This window comes from Dicentrarchus labrax, unplaced genomic scaffold, assembly GCF_905237075.1.
Source record: "Dicentrarchus labrax unplaced genomic scaffold, dlabrax2021, whole genome shotgun sequence".
NCBI lineage: Eukaryota > Metazoa > Chordata > Actinopteri > Moronidae > Dicentrarchus > Dicentrarchus labrax.
The window spans coordinates 18,669,743-18,691,670 of NW_026136708.1; the positions used below are offsets into that span (position 1 = coordinate 18,669,743).

The following is a 21,928-nucleotide window of genomic DNA, read 5'->3' on the forward strand; positions in this document are numbered from 1 at the left end:
CCAGTAGCCTCTGAGCCAGACCTATGGTCTAAACTCAACAACAGCGAAAAAATGGTTTCTTCTCTTTTAGCTTCAGAGTTGAAGGAGAAGACATTTTATCAGACAGAGAGATGAGCCCTGCAGGCCTGGTCTGTCTAGTTTTGTCTATGTGAGCATTTGTGCATGCATGTGTGTCCCTTTCCAAGTGATGCAGTCAACCTCGACCGTGGAACTGCCAGTATGTGACCAGAGAGGTGGTGTTGCTGTGGAAACCAGTGGCAAATAGAAACAAATTAGGTTGTTTGAGCTCCCATGATAATCCTGCCAGACAATCTTTAGGCCAAAGCTCTGCTCATCAACATCACCATCATCACATGGAGGCAACAGCGAGACTCAACACACACACACACACACACACACACACACACACACACACACACACACACACGCCGTGCACACACATACAAGCTTGGGGAGTTTTTGTGTGTTTGTGTGTGCTCCAATTGAGGAGGGGTGTGTGTGTGATGAAACTGTTTGTGACTTTATTATTCTGTCTTTTTTCCACTCACTACTTTGTGCAGAGGGTTTAAATGCAGTGGCCATCAATGGAGAGAAAATACGAGGATGTTTACACCCATAACATAAAACCAGTGTCCTTCCATTTTCTCTGGAGTAAACATAATGCCAAATGGACCATTTTTTGTAATACTGATTCATTGTGCCATTCTGTTGTACTCATTTTTTCAAATTACTGTCATCTGGTTCATTATTTGAGAGCATTTGTTCTGTGTTTACTATGACTATAAACTTCATACAATGCAGCGTGCCACCATCCTCCATTTCTCACCTCACTAACTTTGACTCCATCCTAAGCAATGCTCCCATCTGTCGCACTGTAACAGCATCTCCAATCTCAAAATACATGTGACAAAGTTTGTGTTTGATTCTCTCACTACTTTTTATATTAAATAAATTCAAAACAAAACCATGTATTTCTGTTACACCTGGATTGATTAAATGCTATTACCTATGTTTTTTTTTTTAAAGGTTTATTTAATTGGAAAGTGTTTGACTGTCTGTCCCTCCCTTTATTATATCATCCCTCCCTCTTTCTCTTTCCCACCAGTCTCGTGAACAGTCAGACGATGAGCAATCAGAGGACTCTGTGAAGTTCAAACGACTTCACAAGTTGGTTAATTCTACACGCCGGGTCAGGAAAAAACTCATCAAGGTGGAGGAGGGCAAGAAACATGGCTCTGAAGGTTTGTGTTACCTGAGTTCCTTTGATTTACTTACAGTTCAACATAATTTAAATCCAAAGGCATTATACTTCCACTGGATATGTGTATTGTAGTAGTGTAATGTAAACTCTGCTTGCAGTACTTGTGACAGTTGTATGTTGATTATCCGTGTTGAGCACGAAATTGAGCTGTTTGTCCTTACTAAAATGAAGTTGAAGTTTATAGTTAAATGTGTGCTTCCAAATGAGGGTTAGTGGGAATTAATGAGTCTTGTTTTTTGTTTTGTTTGTTTGCCAAAATTTTACATTGTCATGGGTTTTGCCCAATACTCAGACTTTAAGAATGTGTTTGGAAATTTTGCTAGCTAGCTGTGGTTTGGAAAACCACAGATGGGTCATGAGACTACACAGCCTCAAATGTCTAAATCCTCTTGAGTAACTAATTTTTCAGTCGTCGTCTTCTTTTTCTTTAGACTTTCTGAATCTGGAGGCGCCTCCCACCTGTGAGGACAACACAGCTCTGTATACAGGGGTCCTAAAGAAGCCCCCTTTGCCCCAGGAGATCTCCCTTCCCTCCCTCACCCAGGATCAACTCTCTTTGGATGGAGACACAGACAGTCTGACCAACTCCCCTTCCTCCAGCAGCCTGGACACCTGGTCCGGGCACAAGCTGGTCAAAACCTTCAGCAAGTCTTCTAGTACCCACGGCCTCATCCGGCCCCCCAGGAGAACACCAGTTAGCTCCGGGGGCCTGGGAGGATCCATCTCCGGCATTGGAGGTAGTGGCTCTTCCTTCTCAGAGCTGGATGGCTGTGGATTGGACGACGAAGGAAAGCTGTCACGCTCAACGACCGACGGCGAGATGCGGAAGGCGCTGAGCTCCATCTCCCATGGGGTAAGTAACAATGAAGCTCTCTACGCCTACTATGGCCTCACCAAACCTCGCCCCAAACCCCATGCCCAGTCCCGCCTCCTGATATCCCTGGATGACGGTCCACAAGGCAGCCCCAAACACCAACCTGCCAACCGGCACCATGGCAGCTGGACGCACCGGAAACCTGACCCCAACTATGCTTACTCCACTAAGCACCTACTGTATCAACGCTCGCGCAATGCCAAGACCCCTGTCTCCCCTCTGTCTGTCACCCCCTCCTCCCCTGCTCGATGTGATGTAGCCAAATCAAAGGGTTTTGGAAGCGGGGGAGGAGGCTGGGTGTTCCCCTCCCGCAGGCTGCGTGGTCGAACGGCAGTCAGTGAGCTGAACATCACCTATGTGGTAGAACGGAGCCTGTACGGTCACCTCAACTGGGCCCAGCTGGTCCGCCCAGTTACCCTCAGCCGCGCTGAGCGCCGCTGTCTGTTGGAGGAGGACCGCGAGGCGGACAGGAAGTGGGCGGCCAGTGTGGACCGCTGCACCAAGCGGGTACTCTTGCGCATCCAACAGAAGTCTGTGAGTTTAGACCATGAGGTTTAAATCGACCGCCTCGTGTGAGCAGGACTCGGTGCTTCAAAGTTGCAGAATAGCTCAGAGGTTATAGGTGAAGGTGCAGCAAACATACACAAACAAGACACATGTCAGGTCAAATTACTTAAACTTATCCGTTAATATTGTCTGTGTAAGAAATCCACAGTATTGCAGCTGTGCTCATGAGTAGAAAAAGGGCTATGGGCTGGTGTATATATCACAGACCTAACTGCCCCAGAGGAATGTCATCTTCTATGACCTTTAAGTGAATCCCTTTGGCTTTAAACCTTTATTTCAGCTGAATATGAAATGATTATGGAATGTGCGGTGGCCCACTTGGGAGGTTAAGTTACAGCAGAGATTTTATAAGTGCCTTTTATAAATGTCAGACCCCTGAAGCACATGCATACACGCACAGTCACACTGATCCCTGTGGGTAAAAGATGTTGTACAAGCTTGAAACTGCTCATCCTTAGAACTGCACAGCACGTAGCCTCAGAGGCATGTTCAATGAATGGCTTTATTAAGTTAACTTAAGGGACTGAATGGTCTTTACACTTTTAATTTGATCTTGTAAGAGTATAGCAACAAAAAGTGGAAACAACAGGAAAATGGGTAAACTACATCTAATACTGATTCATACTACAGTGAATGTAAAATGCAGGTTCACAACTTTGTAATGTCAACCAGGATGAAAACAGCCTGGTTGTGTTGCAAATAACTCACTTATTCCACACATATATCCAAATAGCCTGTGTGTATCAGCAGAAGTAGTGGCACATACGAGGTGGTGATATAGTGGAGCTATCCTGCAGCTTTGAGGGTACCTGAATCCTATCGTGTTCTGGTGAAGTCACTGGAGGTCGTTCTCATCCAAAGACTCTTTGACTCCACTTTTTCTGTTGTTGCTTTTCGTGTTCTTTTTTGGCCCGTGCCTCTATGGTTGCAGATGTGATTTTTTATTTTTTTTTTCTTTAGTTGTTTTTCTTTCCTATAATTATCTTTGAGAGACATTTTTTTCTGGGTGCATGTCCATTCCATCGAACATCGCCATGACATTCAGAGTTGTTTTTGGACGTCTCTTTAAACGTGTTTGTTCTCCAAACTATGCTTTTCCTGGGAAGTTGTGATGTGGACTGCAGCTGTGGACATCTAATATAAAAGCTATGTTCTTAATGTGCGATGCCTTCTCACACTTGAGGATCTTCGTCTAGGATTTGCGGGAGTAGTTTAGAAGTGGCTTTTGAAGCAAAGGAGAAATGCCATCAAGTGCCCCACTTGAATTGAGAGTGTTTTTTTGGCAGATGCGTACATGCATGACTGTGTATACATGTTTTTGTGTGACCTACTGCAAAGCTCAGGTTGGATTCAAAAAGTCAAAGCAGGTTCAGTGATAAGATCCTAGATCTCTTATTCCTCTCATGTCATAGTTCCCCTTTGTGTCTACCCCTTATCTTGCTGTCCTCTAAAGTCAAGAAAAAATCCATATCACCCTGTCCTCTCAGCAGAAACAATTTACTCTCTCTCTAAAAATGTTTCTGATGAGACTAACATACTGTCGGCCCTAAGTAACCAACCTTTATGTTGTGCATGTTGGCATACTAAGTCCAGTTTTGCATTTCTCATAATTAACCACAAGACATTTTGCATCAGGCTGAAATGCAACAAATATATGTTAACTTGTACAGTTATGTGTTTTAGCTTGGCCACATCAAGAAAGCCTTAATTGAATTCCATATTTCTTCCGGGGATTTGAGTTCTAAAGCATATGAGCAACTCGTTGCGTGCTCTCCACGCTCAATATAACAGCTCATTTGCCAAGGACCGTGCAGTAACTCGCAATTTTAAAGAGGAGCTCATATAACAGTTTGTGTTACATCATGTCTGTTGGCTGTCCACAGTCCCATATGACATCATGCCCCCGCATATATATATACAAACCATATACCCATGTACATTAATCAAACTACTGCCTGTGTTGCGCCAAGCATGAATCACTGTGAGTTGACCCTCAGTGGGTGTGGATGGGAAGTTTCTGTAACGTGACCTTCTGAATGTGACTTATTTGATTGTGTTTTGGCTCCCCAACAGAGAACATGCAGCTTTGGAGGCTTTGACCTGTCCAACCGTTCGCTCCATGTGGTCAACACCGGCTCGGAGGCCAACGTAAGTGCTGGCAGCTTGTAAAATTAGAAGAGGCTGTAAGGAGCACAAGCCGTACTCTCCTGTCACACTAAATCACCTTTTCTCTTCTGTTTTTTCCCTTTGTTTTTGTGACCTTCCTGCCCTTTGTCTTCTGCCGATTCGTCCCTATCTCTCCTCATCTGTCTTTCGCTTCTTTCTGTCACCTCCTTCCTCTTTGCCTGTCCCTTTCTGTTCTCCCTTTCCTTCTTCTAATCACAGAATAAAGAACAGGAGGCTATATACCGAGAAGTGGTCAAATCCCCCACTACGTCTCGGATCTCACTTGGCAAGAAGGTCAAGTCGGTCAAGGAGACGATGAGGAAACGTATGTCGAAGAAGTACAGCAGCTCCTTGTCTGAGCAGGTTAGATACAAACGCACTTGAATACACACAAATACATGTGGATGCAATTTTTGAATTATTTGGAGAAAGTTCAGATAACATTAAACACTTCTTAGGTTTCCCTTGTTTTCACGCAAACGAAGCGTGTGTAAACATAGTCAAGCCTTAACTTTATTTAAAATTAAACACATAAACGGTCCCACAAATCCACACATTATGCTTTTAGTCCTTAAAACAGCGAGCCAAGCGCAGTTGTAAAGAAAGAAAAGCTCCCCGTGTTCTGCAAACATTTAGAGGATGTTTTGCAGTATAAGCCACATATTCTGTCCACAGGCTGTGAGTGGGTGGGAGTATTTGTGTTAGTTACAGAATAAACACAGTGCACTAAAACACACACACATTTGGATTTCTCTCCACTCTGCTCTCCCTGGGCTCAGTGTGTAGGGTGGAGTGTGTGCTTCATGCTGAGCTCATGAAGTGATGCAAGTCTCCCCAGGCTAGCTCTTAGGAAATGGAGACTTAAAGTGTGAGGGAGTATAATGGCTGTCTCATCTGCTATGGCCTAATTTTTTGGGGCATTCAGTGGATTTACTGTGTGGCCTGTCCAGCCCTGCAGTTTGATGTTGCCCTGCCGAATGTGCCATTAATGCACAGTCTATCATCTGTCTGTCATGGTGGTCTCAACACTGTGACCCACATATCTTGGCATGAGTCATGAAGCCATTGGTTGCAAGAAAGCAAAGAAAAATTAATTGCCATGTCTCGATGCCTTAAGCATGGCCATTTTATAGACCACAATGCCACCTAGTGGACAAATAAAACACTAGGTGTTGATGCATCATGGTGCACGGTGTATGTTGTTCTATATCATATATTCATAGTGTATAATCACCTGAATATAGGAATCACTGTGTTTTTGTTAACTTAGAATGAACCTGTACAAATGCCATGGGTCACCTTCCACGGAGGACGCCATGTTGAACAGTGATGTTTCTACAGTAGCCCAGAAGTTTCGGGCCACTGTAATTTCTCCTGCTCCCATTCCCAAATTCCTTTAAACTTTACCATTGCACCCATAATTTGATGCAATTCCTGTTGAAATCAATTGTTCAGAGTGAGGCATCTAGTGTAAACCAACACTTATAGCTGAAAGGACAGGCAGAAAATAAAATCTTGTGATTTATAATGACATTATTGCGGGACATTTTTGGTGCCCCTACCACTGCAGCTTGAGGTCACTTAAGATGTGCTGTTTTTTCAGGAAGATTTATAAGGTCTTTTAAATGAAAAAAACCAAACAAATAACAATAAAACCAATAAAAAAAAACCAATAAAAAAAAAGTTTAGCAGCGAAATCTTCCTGACTTTGTATATTTTTCACAATTGGTAAATTGTTGACTAATAACTTAATCACATTTATGCTAAAAACCTTTATATATGCACCTTTTTTTTTCAGTAAAGATGAAAAATACTGACAACCCTTATCACCCCCCCACTTCCCTATTCTTTTTCCACCCTCTTCACCTTTAATCTTCATTTCTTCTTTGTTTCCATCGTTTCCCCCGTATGTCGACCTCTTAACCACACTTTCCCCCCTTTCACATCCTCTCATCTCTTAACTGCACGACATTTCCTTTGTATCTTCCTCCCATGTCCTTTCATTACCCATCTGGATCCTCCCCCTCTCTTTCTGTCTTTTAGTCCAGTCCGGATGGAGCCCCTGGCTCCCCTCAGTCCCCTCAGCCTGACACCGACTCTCTGGAGAAGCCGAAGCTTAAGGCCGGAGGATCAGTGGAAAGTCTGCGTAGTTCACTCAGCGGACAGAGTTCGATGAGTAAGTTTTAGAAAAACTGTTTTTAAGCCTGATCATTTTAAATGGATCTTTATGTTGTATATATGTAAAATATTGTATGTAAGTAAAGGCAATCTAAATATCTGTAATTTAGTTTACACCTTACGTTGATAGCCTGTTTTAGGCAATGTTTAACACTAGATGGTGCTCCTAACATTTGATTCTTGCTGCCTGACTTAACTTTTGTGGTGCTTCTGGCATTACATGTATACCAATTATGATTTTTGTGGAGTGATGAACAGCAATTCTCTCCATCGATTACCCCCGGGCCCACCAGCTGCCTTATGTGCTGTGATCTCACAGAGTTTTCAAGTGCATTTTGACCTCTTTGGTCATCTTATCTAATTACACCTTCTGATTACTTCAACCTGTTGATTCCCTCACGTCTCCCTCTCTGTGGATAAAATACCCTCCATGAATACTTGGCCGTCTTACAGTGATTCAAAGCCATAGAACATGCACATAAACTTGCAGGCAGACAAGCGAACATGCGGTAATGATTAGGTAGGAAGTCTTGCCTCTCCGATTCCCACACGTCTACATGATTTCAACAGCCTTCCCTCAGATGCAAAAAGAAAGAAAAGAAAAGAAATATGCAGCTTCTCCCAGGATCTGTTATACAAGTGCTTAAGACCTTGTTAAAGATTTCCACTCACAGCAGACACAAAAATTTTGAAAAAGAAGCTGACAAAATAAAATGAATATAGTGTTCACATGTAGCCTTGTAACTTGATAAATGCAAGCTATTATAGGTTGACTACGAAGATGACAACTTGAGTCAGGATTTACTGCATTGCATAGTGTAAAGGAAACCTCCAGTCAAATGCCATCATTTTGTAACAAGTGACCAGTGAAGGCTTTACAGGCAGTCATTTTATAGCTCCTATAAATCTCCTTCTGTGTGTGTTTGTGTCCAGGTGGTCAGACAGTGAGCACCACAGACTCGTCAGCCAGTAACAGAGAAAGTGTGAAGTCGGAGGATGGTGATGACGAAGAGCCGCCTTATCGGGGGCCGTTTTGTGGACGTGCTCGCGTCCATACAGACTTCACCCCCAGCCCCTACGACACAGACTCCCTCAAACTGAAGGTAAAACACACTTTGGGGCATGGAAGTGATTACAGTTCATGGATATGATAAAAGATTTTAGTTTAAACGGTTCAGTTTTTCCACGCTAGTCGCAATATTTTTGACCAACTATCTGGTTAAAATTCGAAATGCAAGAGTTTCTGAAATCTTGTCATTGTGATTTTCCAGCACGGTGATGTGATTGACATCATCAGTAAGCCACCCATGGGAACATGGATGGGCCTGCTGAACAACAAAGTGGGGACCTTCAAGTTCATCTATGTGGACGTGCTGAGTGAAGAAGAGGAGAAGCCCAAAAGGCCCGTGAGGAGAAGGAGGAAGGGCCGACCACCTAAGCCCACATCAGTCGAGGAGCTGCTAGAGCGCATCAACCTCAAGGTAGATAAGCAAGAGTGCCAGATTGGGTACAGTATTGCCTTATTGTTGGATTCACAGATTTTGGTCATCTCACTAAGTGTCTTTTAAGTTTTCAGTAGCAGTAAAGTTTAGTAGATTTACAGACACTGATTATGTCTACTGTATGAACTTTGCAGAAATCTGCGAATTGTCCGAGCTGAAAAACCCCACCCATCTGGCACCTTAATTGGAGAAAACAAAACTTAAGAAGTAAATGAAAATATTGTTTTAGCCAAGTATCTTCAAAACACTTTTGCAGACAACCAAAATATAAATATAGTGTAGGTAATTACAGCCCGCACAGCTTAGGATGTTTGATCTGACACTGACGCATAAACATTAACACCCACATTCTCACTACCACGCCCCAAAAAATAACTTGCATGTTTCATCAAAACCTACACATAGCTGTGAGCTTGATATAATCTCCTCCCACTCATGCAGCCAGCAAGCCTCACCTCCCCGAATAGAGAAAAAGACTTTGTGGGTTGTGTGTTTTATCTCTGGCCAGCCTAATGGCCAAGTCACAGATTAAAGATCCGGAGTACATTATTAATGTTACAGCACAGGCGTCATAAGCTGTGAGTCTGGGTGTTACAAGTGCATCACAGCACTCGGGTCCCCTTGGTCACCACCGGATTCCTGCAGTGGGCAGGTTAGACTAAACACATATAGAACATTTTAGAGTTTGTAGCCAATGTGTATTATCTTACCAGGTATTTTAACCACTCTTACCTCGATTTGTGGCCTGCTGATGATGGAAAAAGTAAAAATGAATTCCAGGCCCACACTTTTCTTATCCAACATGATCGTGTCAAGCACCATTTGCATCCAGTTATTCAACTTGTGCCGACACAAGTGGTCTTTACTGTTCATAAACATCACAGCAAATAGATTTAAGCTGAAGTAAAAAAAATAAATAATCTAGTTTTAAGAGCCTTTGTCTTGATTTTCAGTGCTTCTTGTCTTTTATGACTAGTTTTAAGATTAGGAAGTTTTTTGCAGCAGCCTTTTTGTGTTCGGTTCTTATGAGTCATCTTTGGCATTGGCATTTTTTCTCTAGATGACAGTTTTTTTTACTTGTTGATAGAGGGGGATTTTTTTTTGTAGTGATAAGTTTGCAAATGTTTTACTGCAAGAGTGCGTCACTTGTTTTCCGCAGTGTAGATATTTCCTTTGTGTGTCCATGTTCACAGAAATGGTTAGGATCCATATGCCATTCAAATACAATATGAGTTATGATTCAGCTGTCATACATCAAAGGACTGAGTCTGTTGTTGGTTTGTACTTTTATAAATAGAAAGTAACATTTGGCTAAACTGGCGAGGCAAAATTTGGAACACACATCAACATTCCCTGTCTGTAACCGTAAAGTGTAAATCTCCACACCCTTGTAACTTCTCGGTCGATGGATTCTCTGCCAAAAAAACCTTTGGATTTTGGAACATGTTTGAGTTTTTGAGTGGCCAAAAACACAAAAGATACTGTGAGTGAGAGGACCCGGCTGCCTGTGTTTGTGTTAGTTGGTGGTCCTTTTGTTTAGTCCTGCATCATCCAGCAGAAATAGAACAGAGACACGCAGTTCTCCGCTGTGGACTCCACCATTGTAATTGATGGTCTCGCTGGTGACACACAGTCTATGTATTCTCACAACAAAGTGTGTGGGTCACACAAACGTAGAGCCCAGCAATATTCAAAGTGGAAGGAGTTATGAGTGTGTTGAATGATAGTGTTAGCTGACTGTGCACTCACACAGGGCGTATTCAAGTTTTTTCTCTATGTCCGTACCCTCTCAGATAACACAGTGGTTTGGGTGACGAGCCTTGGTTTTGTTTGTGTTGGTGTGTAAAACTGTGTTGTCTGTGGTTGAAGAGCACTTTGATGTAATCGTCTCCACCTTCGGTTCTTCGTGTTTCCACATTACGTTGGCGGGTTTCCCTTTCAAGTCCCGTTTGCCATTTTGGTCACAGCTAGAATAGCTTTCGGGATTGTGGCCACGCACTGCACGGCTCTTACTTGATTGGTGCAGCTAACTCGCTTACGTTGCTACAACTCACTTTTATATGCCTGTCAACATGACAAAGTTTGTGCCGTATTAAAGAGTGTTGACAGTTGAGGCAGCCATAACTGAATTAGCCATGGCTTAAAGTGATTACATGCCATCTAAAAATCTAAATAGCATTTTAGATTTGGCTCTCCAGTGGTTTAAAAATACAGTGTGGATTGGAAATTATGAGCAGGGGAGTGTGTACCTTACTCTTTTCTCCTTACCCGTCCTCACTGTTTGTACTTAATATATTTTATGTTTGGTCCCATGACCCAGATCCAAAGTGTATTTTTCTTTATTCTGGTGTATTTTTTCTTTAGTCTTCAGACACCCTCATTCTTAGCTCCTCAAAAGGAACTCTGACGTGATTTTTTCTGTCATGCAGGAACACATGCCCACTTTCTTATTCAACGGCTACGAGGACCTGGACACGTTCAAGTTGCTGGAAGAGGAGGACCTGGATGAGCTGAACATCAGAGATCCTCAGCACAGAGCTGTACTGCTCACTGCTGTAGAGCTGCTACAGGAGTACGACAGTAAGTAGACTCAGAAAAAACACATTATACATGATGATTTTGACTCACTCAAACTCCCTGGCTGTATGAAAGATAAATAATATTCGTTTTGATGACTGAAGACCTGGAATTAAGATCCTGGTGTTTACTGGGAATTCTCACCGAAATCTACTCTCTTTTCCTGGAAAAAATATTAGTCGGCACGTACGGAAGTACTTGAGACTATCTAAACTCCAGCATGCAGTTGTCATTCTTAGGCACTGAAGTACATAAGTGAGACAAGTGGATCAGGTGCTGCGTTTTTTTCCCCCAATAATCTTTCTTGCTGAAGTGCAGCATACAGTTCAGCTTGGTGGCTTACATTTGGGAATAAGTTTAAACAAAAATCAACTAAATTTCAACAAAACCAAATCATTTTTAAATCACAGTAAGGGGCACTCCACTCTACTGTTGCTGTCTAATAACTTAATGAACCTAATGTTGATAATGTTCCTATTTTCTGTGTGTCTTTGTATTCACAGGCAGCAGCGATCCAGAGCGTAGCGGCCTGTCAGGCTCTCAGGAGAAGCTGTTGTCTGAGGGTCGGGGCCTGGTCGGAGACTCCCCGCGGGACTCCGGGTGCTACGAGAGCAATGAGAACCTAGAGAATGGTAATGAAAGCTTTGCGTAGTCTAGGCCACCATTACCCAAGACCCACTGGGAATTATCCTTGCTTAGACCTAGTCTTGGCCTAGCCTAGACCTACTGTAGTTCCACAGCGACTCCTTCACCTCTTTCCTCTGTTGGCTTCCACTTCTGCTCCATCCCTTGCTCTACTGCAACACCTCACCCATCTTTCTCCTCTGGACCAGCGCCTGCCAATCAAACCGCCCATTTTGCTGCCATATCTGCCCCCAAAACCCTCACACCTTTAGCCCTCTAGTTTGGGTGCCCCTCGTCACCTCATTAACTTTTACTATCCTGTCACTCCACTCTCTTCGCCACTCTTTCAATCTCATAGGCATTCTGTATCGCCAGTGCCAAAGTCCAGTTGTAACTGAGAGGGAGCCAGGTTCAAGACCACTAAGCCTAGTCCACCCCACAGTGCTGGGAGCACAGAGGGAGAGAGCCTCCCCAAAGTACAGAACTGTTCTGATGAGAACAAGCTCGCTGCCCAGTCATGGACTCAGATTCCCAGCTCTTTCACCTGTGGATGCGAGGCTGATAGAAGGATATCAGGAGGATGATTATGGCCTCAGAGAGTATTTCTGTTAAGTGTTTTTAATATAGACCAAGAGCTTGCAGAGTAGCATGTCAATGAATGCCTGTTTATTTTGCTGTGGTGATTCTATAGGCTGATGAGGTTTTTAAAAAAATGTACTAGTCAGGTAACAGATCACAGCTGCCGTTTAATAACAACATTTCAATTTGTCAGTTTCGTTGTGTTTATAGTGACCATATTGCACAGACAATCATACAGTATGTGCCTAAAAAAAGATGTGGATGAAAATATTTTTAAATTGTAGTGCATAGATTGTAAGAGAGTTCTGATTATATTAGTCTATTGAGGTCTTATTTGTGAGATTTCGTTTTGGTTTATTTTTGACACTGCTCTATCCTCCTGCGTAAGACTGTATGCTTTCTTTCTTCCATGCAGAACATTCTTTTTAACAGCTCCATAACTCATAAATCACTGCTTTGTTAAACCTTGTCTTCTCTATATAAATGTTCAGTCCCAGTATAAGCACTGGGTTTCCCTTTTTTGTGTGTATGTGTCATTCAGGTTCAACTTTAAAGCGTGCAATCTGCCACAGTAGAGATTTAAGTTGTGGAATAAAAGCCACTTCTTTAAAAAAAAAAAAAAAAGACTCTGGTGCTGCTTGCTTTATTTTTATGCCCTTTTCTTCTGTCTGTTTTTCCTGCCATGCCACTAAACACTGCATAACATTTAGTAAACTTTCTGCATTTCTTCTTGCAGTTTCAGGGTTCCACAGTTCTCCTACCTGTACAAATTTATAAAATCATTAATATTTTACAGTATCTTAATGGGATATTTCTGGATAGTTATTAGTCTAGAGAATTGAAAAAGCAAAACGCTTCATTTAAATTTAAATAATAGAAAGCCATTAAAATTCATTGCGCAGAAATTTCTCCTTTTGGGGGGGAAAAAAGTCACTGTCGAGCCCTGAATATATGCCCTTTTAATCAATAGACCTTTCTTTAACATAAACGTCTGATATTTTTTCCTCTATCTAGAAGTAGTCATTCTTTCTCATATCATCCGATGACTTCTCTTTTCTAATCAACTTCCACTCATCATTTTCATATGCATACATCACGTGCTGATGTATTGGTCAGTTTAGTAAGGGGTCGAGTAATGGTGATATTCAGTCAGTGATCTCCATAATACAAAATAAAGAAAAAATTATGACACACAACTTTAGGTTTATTTGAAAACACCATATTTTGTGCATCTTAAATCAGTTGCTATTACTAATTACATTTCTATATAAAAAACAAAAGTTTTTATTTTTTTATTGATTTTATAAGAATATTAGTTTGGTCAAGTATTCTTATTATATATCAGTATAAATCTCATCATATTCAGAATTGAATGTACAACTTGCTCCTAATGCTGCTATATAATCCAATAATGCATCTAGTCTCTGACATATTTGCTATTTATTAATAAGTTGCAGTTTTATGCTTAACTTTTTTTACTCTTCTGGGAACTGTTGAGATATTTCATGACATTCCATCTATTGAACTCTTGTCTGTCATCCAACCATTTAAACTCTTTGGCAAGCTACACTATGTGGCACCCATCCATCTCATCCATCCATTTTGCTCTGTAAGCCAGAGGATAGATGGTAAGTTGCTTCAGTCTTTTGTTCCAATGTTTCTGAACTTTCCTGTCCAGATATCTTTATTTGGAGTTGCTGCTATGACAACAACAAATCAGCCAATTTGGTCATGAGTCAAAGAACTTATCTTATCCCAGTGGCACCCCACCCCTTCCTCATAAACATTTCTCTGCTTTTGATTGTGGTTTACAGATAAGCCTTTACAATGTTTTTCAAATGACTTGGCTCTGGCAGACTTGTTAAGAATAATTGGTCCTGTGAACATGTTTTCCAATGAGGTAAACATATATGATCCAGAGTATTTGTGTATTTTGTTACTCAGTTATAGATATTGTTTCCTTTTTTTCTCTATAGCAATTTTCTCCACTTTTGCCAAAATCCACAGCTATCAAGAGGAAAAAAGGAAAACAGTGTGAATGAAAGGCAGACAAAATATATCACATGCACTTTGTTAATACAGATCTGGTTTTATATTAAGCAGTTGGTACATTTTTATAAAAATGTCTAAGAAAGATAGTTGATTGTTTAGTCACATTAGGAGCACAAGGAGGAGCCAGAGGAACAAGCTTGTTTTCAAAGATTATGTGTCTCATGTGCTACTGTCAGAATATATTGAAAGTTTCAGTAAATATGACAAAAAGTTATTGTTTTAAAAAAGGAAAAGAGTCTACATCTCATTACTAAGATATGATAAATGTTTTCATTTTGCAGGTAAGAGCAGAAAGGCTTCCCGTTCCAGTCGTTCTTCAGCAGGCCTCCAGTCTCCAGACTACCCCACCCTGCCCATGACCCTGTCAACAGAGGCTCTGCAACAGAACAGCAAGAACCAGCGCACAAAGTTCCCCAAAAGCTTCTTCATCAAACCTTCCCTGAAGGGCTTCAACCTGCTGGGGCTTCGCAAAGCCCAAAGACAATCCCCCATTCCGGCCAGCCGCAGCTGTGAGGACCTGGATGGGCCCCCACAGCCCACTGGACCATGGAAACGCTCCCACTCTCTTGGGGATCTGCACTGGGAGCAGAACTTTGAGCATAAGGATCTGGGTGTGGAGCTTAAACTCACCAAGGACGGACCCAAGTCTGGCAACAGTAGCCCCAGCAAGGTCTCTAGAGATGAGGGTTCCCCAGCTCAGAATAGGACACCACCAGTGAGCCCAAAAGGAAGGGCCGACAGACCACCTGTGCCCTCCCAGCTGCCTCTTCGCCCCCCTTGTCGTACGACGCAGTCCCCCAACCCTCCAGAGCCCCTCTCCAGTCTGACTCCAAGTCCCCCCGAGTCTAATGCAAGCGGGGAGAGGGTCATCCGGACTCACCCCAAAAAGCCTCCAGTCCCTCCTCCCGTTCCTGCCAAGAAGTCTAAGGAGAGACTAGCCAACGGCCTACGTCACCCCCCTCTCTCCCTGCCCTCCTCACCCTCTCCCACTCCCTCCCCTACCCACTCCCTTAACCGTTCTCATCCCAGTAGTCCTATAATCCGCAGCAGCAGCAGCAGCCCCAGCCCCAGTGCCCCTGCTCTGCCCGCCAAGACCCCGAGCACCCCCGCCAGCCCCTGTGCCACCTCATCCGCCTCATCCATGGGCGAGGAGTCCGGCACTCCGCCAGCAGTGCAGCCTCCGTGGCTCTCTGATCTGGGGGGCAAGGTGGCTGTTGCAAGGAAGGTTTCCCATTCCAAGATGAGTCCTGACCTGCTCACCCTCCTGGAACAACGGCTGGAGGCTGAGGGAATCGATCTTACAGAGGAGCCCTACTCTGACAAGGTTAGAACAAACTTTCATTAATCTAAACTTGAGACAAGAAAAATCACCTCGCAATTCAGATTATAAATTACATTTGGCATGACGTCAGGTTGCAGATTGATAAGTGCACAGATGTACCAAACAAATGCTGGCAATAGTTGGCTAAAGTATAAAAACTTTCAAACTGGATTCCTTAATTAATTGATAATTCTGAACTGTATGCACTTAAACATACATGTTTTGTGCTGATAATTAAAATAAACATACACTACGGTATATAGATGAGGTATGGAGAAAACCTCTTTTTAGCTAACACATAATAAAAACATATAAAGCCATATTTCCATGGTTAATGTGAAAATGAGGCTTCAAGACACCTCGGGGCTATACTTGTCTGGCGTCAGGCTCTTTTAGTTTTGCACTGTAACATGCCTAACTAAACTCAGTCATAATTTCACTGCAGCTTGGATCCAAATTACTCTGTGTTGAGGCCAACAACATCAGCAGCTTGCTTTGGACCTCATTTAGTTTAAAAATAGAGACTATTAGAGTCTAGAGTTTGTATGTTTCTTTTTGTATGCAAGCACATTTGTCAGTGATGTGTGGGTGTGTGTGTATGCCCTATAATAAATACACTGCCTCGAGCTGAGTGAAAGACTGTGGGCTGAGTCTCACTATGATGCGGTTCAGACTGTTAAGTTTATGGGCTGAATCTTACTGAAGGCAGACAGGGTTATAAAACCCTCTGCCACTCACCAGACCCCAGGCTGGGCCCCCTTTAACATGGCAGAGCCCCCGACGCTGGCAGGAAAACAAAACACAAACACACAGAGGCATCAGGGGATGAGGTGAGAAATGGGGCTTTAGACCACAGCACAGCTGGTGGATTACTATTAGTCAGATGTGGATTGGCAGAGACATGGGGTTTGAGCCTGTACAGGTTGAACATGTTGAAAACCTTTTGAAATGGATTCCTTCCATTTGCTAATTAAAGTGTGCAATTACTTAATGGTCCAGTGTGCAACATTTAGGACGCTCTGTTGGCAGAAATAGCAATATAATATCCATAGATTTGTTTTCAATATTGTATAATCAACTGAATATATTGTTATTATTGTTGTGTTTTTGTTACCTTATGAGCGGTTTATATATACAGACTCCACAGGTTGCCTTCCATTGAGTCCGCCATGTTGAATCGCCATGCTTCTATAGTAGCCCAGAAGGGACAAACCAAACACTGGTTCCATATAGGAGCGTTATCGTTCTTTTGCTTGTTTCACGGCCACCATAGTTGCTCCTTTACTCTTAGAATGGGAGGGTGAAGCGAGGGAGTTTTAATGGCCTACTATATCGCTAGATGCCACTAAATCCTGCACACTGGACCATTAAAAAATAGTTGAAAAAGAATTTGCATCAAAGGCTTTGTTTGAATTATTTTTATTGCTTCGTCCTTTATGAGATATTTGCTGATATAAATGAGGAAATCTCCAGACTTAAAGATTTATAGACAATATTTTCTTGAGACCAGCTTGCTTACGACAACAAACACTGACGCACTGAGAAGTTTGGGATACTTTATTAAATGGAAAAACTAGAGGGGAAAAAACATGTTTATATTCAAAAACTAAGCTGTCGAGAGTGATTCTCTGATATCATATTGGCACGGCTATTACGTCTTTAAACTTCAATTCACTATTGGGTGCCCAAAGGCATCTGGCCCCAGACAGTGCGAAGGGTAGGCTTCTATGACCTTCTCTCCACTCTGCTTTCCGGAGGGATCAGTTCCTCCATCCACCCACCCTTTCATCCTCCTGTCCAGTTCGGCCAACCAAAACCAGGCCTTGCTGGAAACCTGCCATTGCTCCAGGTGTCTACACAAAGGCAGAGAGAACAAGAAAACAGAAAACAGCAGAATTTCCTGCCATGCTTGATCCCTCGCATCTCTCCTTACATCTTGTACTTTCCTCTTGTCTCATCCTGAACTGTTTTCCTTTTTATTAATACAAAATAAGATAAAAGAAAATGCTAATAGCAGAGGTAGACATACAAAACGTGATCTAGCGTGTGCTTGCAGTATCAGTGGAAATGGGGATTGGGGTATTGCTCATGTACTGTGGAGGAACCAGAACAAAATACACTGACCTGACTTACTTCAGAGTTTAATTATAGTCTATTTTCTAGTGTTTGTCTTCATATTTCGCTGACTCTCCTTTAGAATTGTTATCATTACGTTGCCAGACGATGTTCTTAGACCAGCAATTTTGATGCCATTAGTCTGCTTCATTCATTCATGAATAACCAGATCTTGATTTTCATAATGACTGTAATAAGTCAAAATTCTCCTTTTATGTAAGCCCTCTTTATTTAACCACTGCTCTCTGACACATTCAAATGTCTGATGTATTGTCCTCTTAGATTCTCTTCTTGGACACTTCATAGATTGTATTCCTCTATCGAATTAGTCATATCTAATGTCTCTTTCTTCCCTTCCTTCCTCCAGCATGGCCGGTGCGGCATCCCCCAGCCGCTGGTGCAGCGTTACTCCGAGGACTTGGGCCAGGCCGTCAAGGACGTGGCCTCCACCATGGACCAGCTCCGAGTCAAAGAGCTCCGTAAACAACACCGCATGGCTGTAAGGCGACAACACTGAGAACTACATATCAATTGAGACAATGTTGGAGCTATTTTTTGGGGAAATTATAGAGCTAGAGAAATGCTTAGTGAGGCTTTTCTAGAAAGTAACAATGCAGGCTGGAAAACAGACCAGTTGTGTCAGTAATTTCCCTGTACCCAAGGCTGGCGCCGTCATTGAGGAGCAGTGATTTTTATTCTTGCTTAAATATCTAACAAGCTTGGTAAATGTGGAGATATACTTTTAAGAGGCAGTTGTCAATGTATTATTGTTATAAGCAGCCTAAAAGTGACTTAATAGAGTCTATCTTTACTCTTTAGCTTTACATGATTTGGCCAAACAAAGCTGGCGTGCAGAAACACGGCTTGCATTGCCAACAAGTTTCCTGAAAATCTGAAAACCTCTATTGTTTTGTCAGCACAAATCTCTGTGTATATTCAGCAATGTGACATCATCAGACTACCTACTGTAACTAATGGCTTTTCACCCCCATTGTGTCACTCAGATCCCTTCTGGAGGTTTGACAGAGATGTGCCGGAAGCCTCTGCCATCAGGTAACATCAGCACGGTCTCTGATTGGCTCACCTCCATCGGCCTGCCCATGTACACCACGTCTCTGGCAGCAGCGGGAATTGACACACTGAATCGTGTGGCCTTGTTAACAGAGAGCATTGCATGGGAAGCCGGTGTGCGGGATGAAAGGCACGCCCGCCGGCTGGTCAGTGAGGCACGATTGGTCAGCGTGCACAGAGAGGTGCAGTCCTAACCGTGTTGGTGGAGTCATATAAAATAACAGGTATCAACTCACTGGTCAGTACCATCTCATTTAAACATGGTCAGTAGGTGGCCAAAGGCAAATTGGCCACAGGACTCAACGATCACTCGAGTGACCACAGCACTGCAGTACTACCTGTCTTGCACGTGTCAAAAGACTCACAGTGAACCACCCTGCTCTCTGTTTTCTCTCTCAGTCTGTTTTTCTCAAATGTTTACGGCATCGAAGAGTTTCTCCTAACAGCCAAGACAAGATATCAATTGCCTTTAAAAAATTTAAAAAAAAAAAAACAGACTGTAGACTCACTCTGTGGGATGGATTCCATTCTGAAGACACCCCCAAAGTCTTTAAATAAAGATCTGCCTTGAAGGAAGATTGCACACTCTTTTGTAGGACGGATGTTTTTTAAATACAGAAAGGACGGTTTACTTCCTGCATATTTCATAAGTGCTTCATTTTCATCTTTTGTGGCAAGGCAACATTATCGGAGGGTCTTCTAAGGAAGTAGCTTGGCCAAAGTGATTTACTTCTCATTCAACGTTTCATTCCCACTAATAGACTCATAATGACGATGACAGAATTCACCTAACATCCGGACTTTTAATCAACTAAATACATACACCAAACTATGAATAACTGGTGGTTTTGAGATGGCTTATTTTGTATCATGTTTCTGTATTATAGCATAATCTGAATTTTAAAATGATTTATATGTTAAAGTTTGTGTTAGCCTTTTGAATGTTGCAGCCTTATTTCAAGGCCAGCTCTCAGTCATTGCTAAGCTGAAACAAGCGGACATTACACCTTTTATATTTCATATTATACTGTATGTCCTATTTCACTGCATATCTCGGATGCACACCCTGCTCCGATATCAATATGAGTCTTACAGAAAGCTCTGTTTTGCTCCAGTAATCACAATCAGCTTTCACAGCAACAATACATTCCCGTGTATCCAAGCACATATTAAGTTGCCTTACCATTATGAATGAATAGCTTCATCGAATGGAACATATGTATAGTACTGACTATACCGTGACTGAGGCTAAACTGTGCTAAAGGTGCGAGCCTTTTTTTGTTCTGAATGTGTCTGAGAAATAATTGAGATTTTATGAGAAATGTTTTGAACTCAACCAGATCATTTCAGTGAAGCACATGGATGTGGACCACAAATGCCACATGGCTCTGATGGATTGCGGTCTCTATACTTGTGAAGCCCAGATGATTATCCACAGGCACGACACAGACGTCGTCCCATGTTTAACATCCCTTTAACATCCCAACACATTCACTGTACATGTTTCATGCAGAGGGGTTGTGGGACGAGGGAGGGAGGGAGGTAGGGAGGAAGGGAGGAAGAAGAAGAAAATAAAAATGTTCCACAGACACAGCTGACATCTGGGCTGTCATATCTGGAATTTATTGGACTGTCTACACTTTGGTTACAGTGTTGCAGAATTTGATTTATGGCTGGATAATAAGCTGTTTGGGACTTTTTAAACACATTATACTGTAGCTATAATCAATGCTGGTCTGAAATTCTTAATTGGACTTTTGCCAAACATACTGAGGATAGATAGTAAGAACAGTTATTATATCAGGTGAAAAGCTGACCTCCAAGGACAGCATACACTATGACACTAAATAGTCTTGCAAATCAGGGAAACGCTGCGTCGGGTCAGCCTGTTACTGAAACTATGGGCCAAAAACTGAAAACAACCAGAAACTCATTTCATTTGCACACTGCATGAAATGAAACTAACGAATATTCCTCGTTTGGGTTTTTTCCCTCTTATTTCTAACAGTTAGGTTCTATCTTTCATAGTTAGAACTGAACTAAAGGCTTATCCCATATATTTCATATTTAAAAATTTGAACAAGTGTTAAAATTAGATTTTTTTTTGCAGTGGGCATTTGATAGATAGATGTTTGATGCCTTTTTTTCCTCTTCAATCAAAGTGGTGCTCTGAGAAAGCAAGGATGGGGGGGTCATTATTAAATAAAAAAGACCCAATGAGTGTTTTGTAAAGAATGAAAATACTGACACTGTAAATGCACTTTAGAGGGTAAATCTAGCTGTTTTATAGGCGAAATTGGCTACATTTTGTTCACAGGTCCATAAATGGACATTTGTTGTCAGGTATTGTAAAGGGTTTCAGTGGGTTATGCTGGTATTTTATTTTAGTATTGAGTTCCCAATGCCAAGTTTAATAACCATTCACAGGTTAACCTGTTCCAGTTGTTCACTTCCAGTTTGTTTTTGCAGTCTTACAAAAATAAATTCTTAATTACATATATGAAATGCTTAGCAAAAGTTGCACATTCTGTATATGTAATTGATATTTAAATAACTTATTTTTGCTTTTTTTTCATATCAACTGTAATTAGCTGTACTATATGAATAGCAATACCTTCCTGCATAATGCATATTGCTTTAGCCAGTGAGGAACTACAGTATGTATTGTAAAATATGTGTACAAACTATTTTATTTGGTTTTCATCTACCTAATGATTGTCCATACAGATTTGCTTGTGTATTGAAACAACAAAAGTAATGTCCATAGCTATTTGTCATTCTGAAATATAATAAAAAACTGTTTCTTGCCATATGCTGGCCTACTGATTATTGCTACACACACACACACACACACACACACACACACACACACACACACACACACACACACAGAACAGAAGTGGAAAGACATGGGCATGGCCTACTGGCTCTTTTCATTAATGTGGTTAACTCTGACCCTGGACATTGGCCTGTTGATAACTTTCTTAACAACATTTTAAAATTAAAAATGAAAAAGTGTGCATGGGCAGCAAAATTAATAA

At 41.9% G+C, this 21,928-nt stretch overlaps 1 protein-coding gene across 5 annotated transcripts in view; it reads left to right on the plus strand.

Moving 5' to 3' along the window:
- sash1a (SAM and SH3 domain containing 1a) overlaps nucleotides 1-21,699 on the plus strand; it is a 162,379-nt gene extending 140,680 nt beyond the window's left edge. For 4 of the 5 annotated variants that reach the window (XM_051408034.1, XM_051408035.1, XM_051408037.1 and 1 more), the window contains 12 exons: nucleotides 1,106-1,241; nucleotides 1,693-2,114; nucleotides 4,776-4,850; nucleotides 5,088-5,231; nucleotides 6,912-7,044; nucleotides 7,980-8,149; nucleotides 8,318-8,527; nucleotides 10,978-11,128; nucleotides 11,629-11,757; nucleotides 14,662-15,704; nucleotides 18,184-18,315; nucleotides 18,821-21,699. In XM_051408034.1, the coding sequence (XP_051263994.1) occupies nucleotides 1,106-1,241; nucleotides 1,693-2,114; nucleotides 4,776-4,850; nucleotides 5,088-5,231; nucleotides 6,912-7,044; nucleotides 7,980-8,149; nucleotides 8,318-8,527; nucleotides 10,978-11,128; nucleotides 11,629-11,757; nucleotides 14,662-15,704; nucleotides 18,184-18,315; nucleotides 18,821-19,081 (3,006 nt within the window). In that variant the 3' untranslated portion in view covers nucleotides 19,082-21,699. Of the gene's footprint in view, nucleotides 1-1,105; nucleotides 1,242-1,692; nucleotides 2,670-4,775; nucleotides 4,851-5,087; nucleotides 5,232-6,911; nucleotides 7,045-7,979; nucleotides 8,150-8,317; nucleotides 8,528-10,977; nucleotides 11,129-11,628; nucleotides 11,758-14,661; nucleotides 15,705-18,183; nucleotides 18,316-18,820 lie in introns of all 5 variants that reach the window. The other variant, XM_051408033.1, reaches the window with a different exon arrangement.
- Nucleotides 21,700-21,928: the final 229 nt, after the last annotated feature.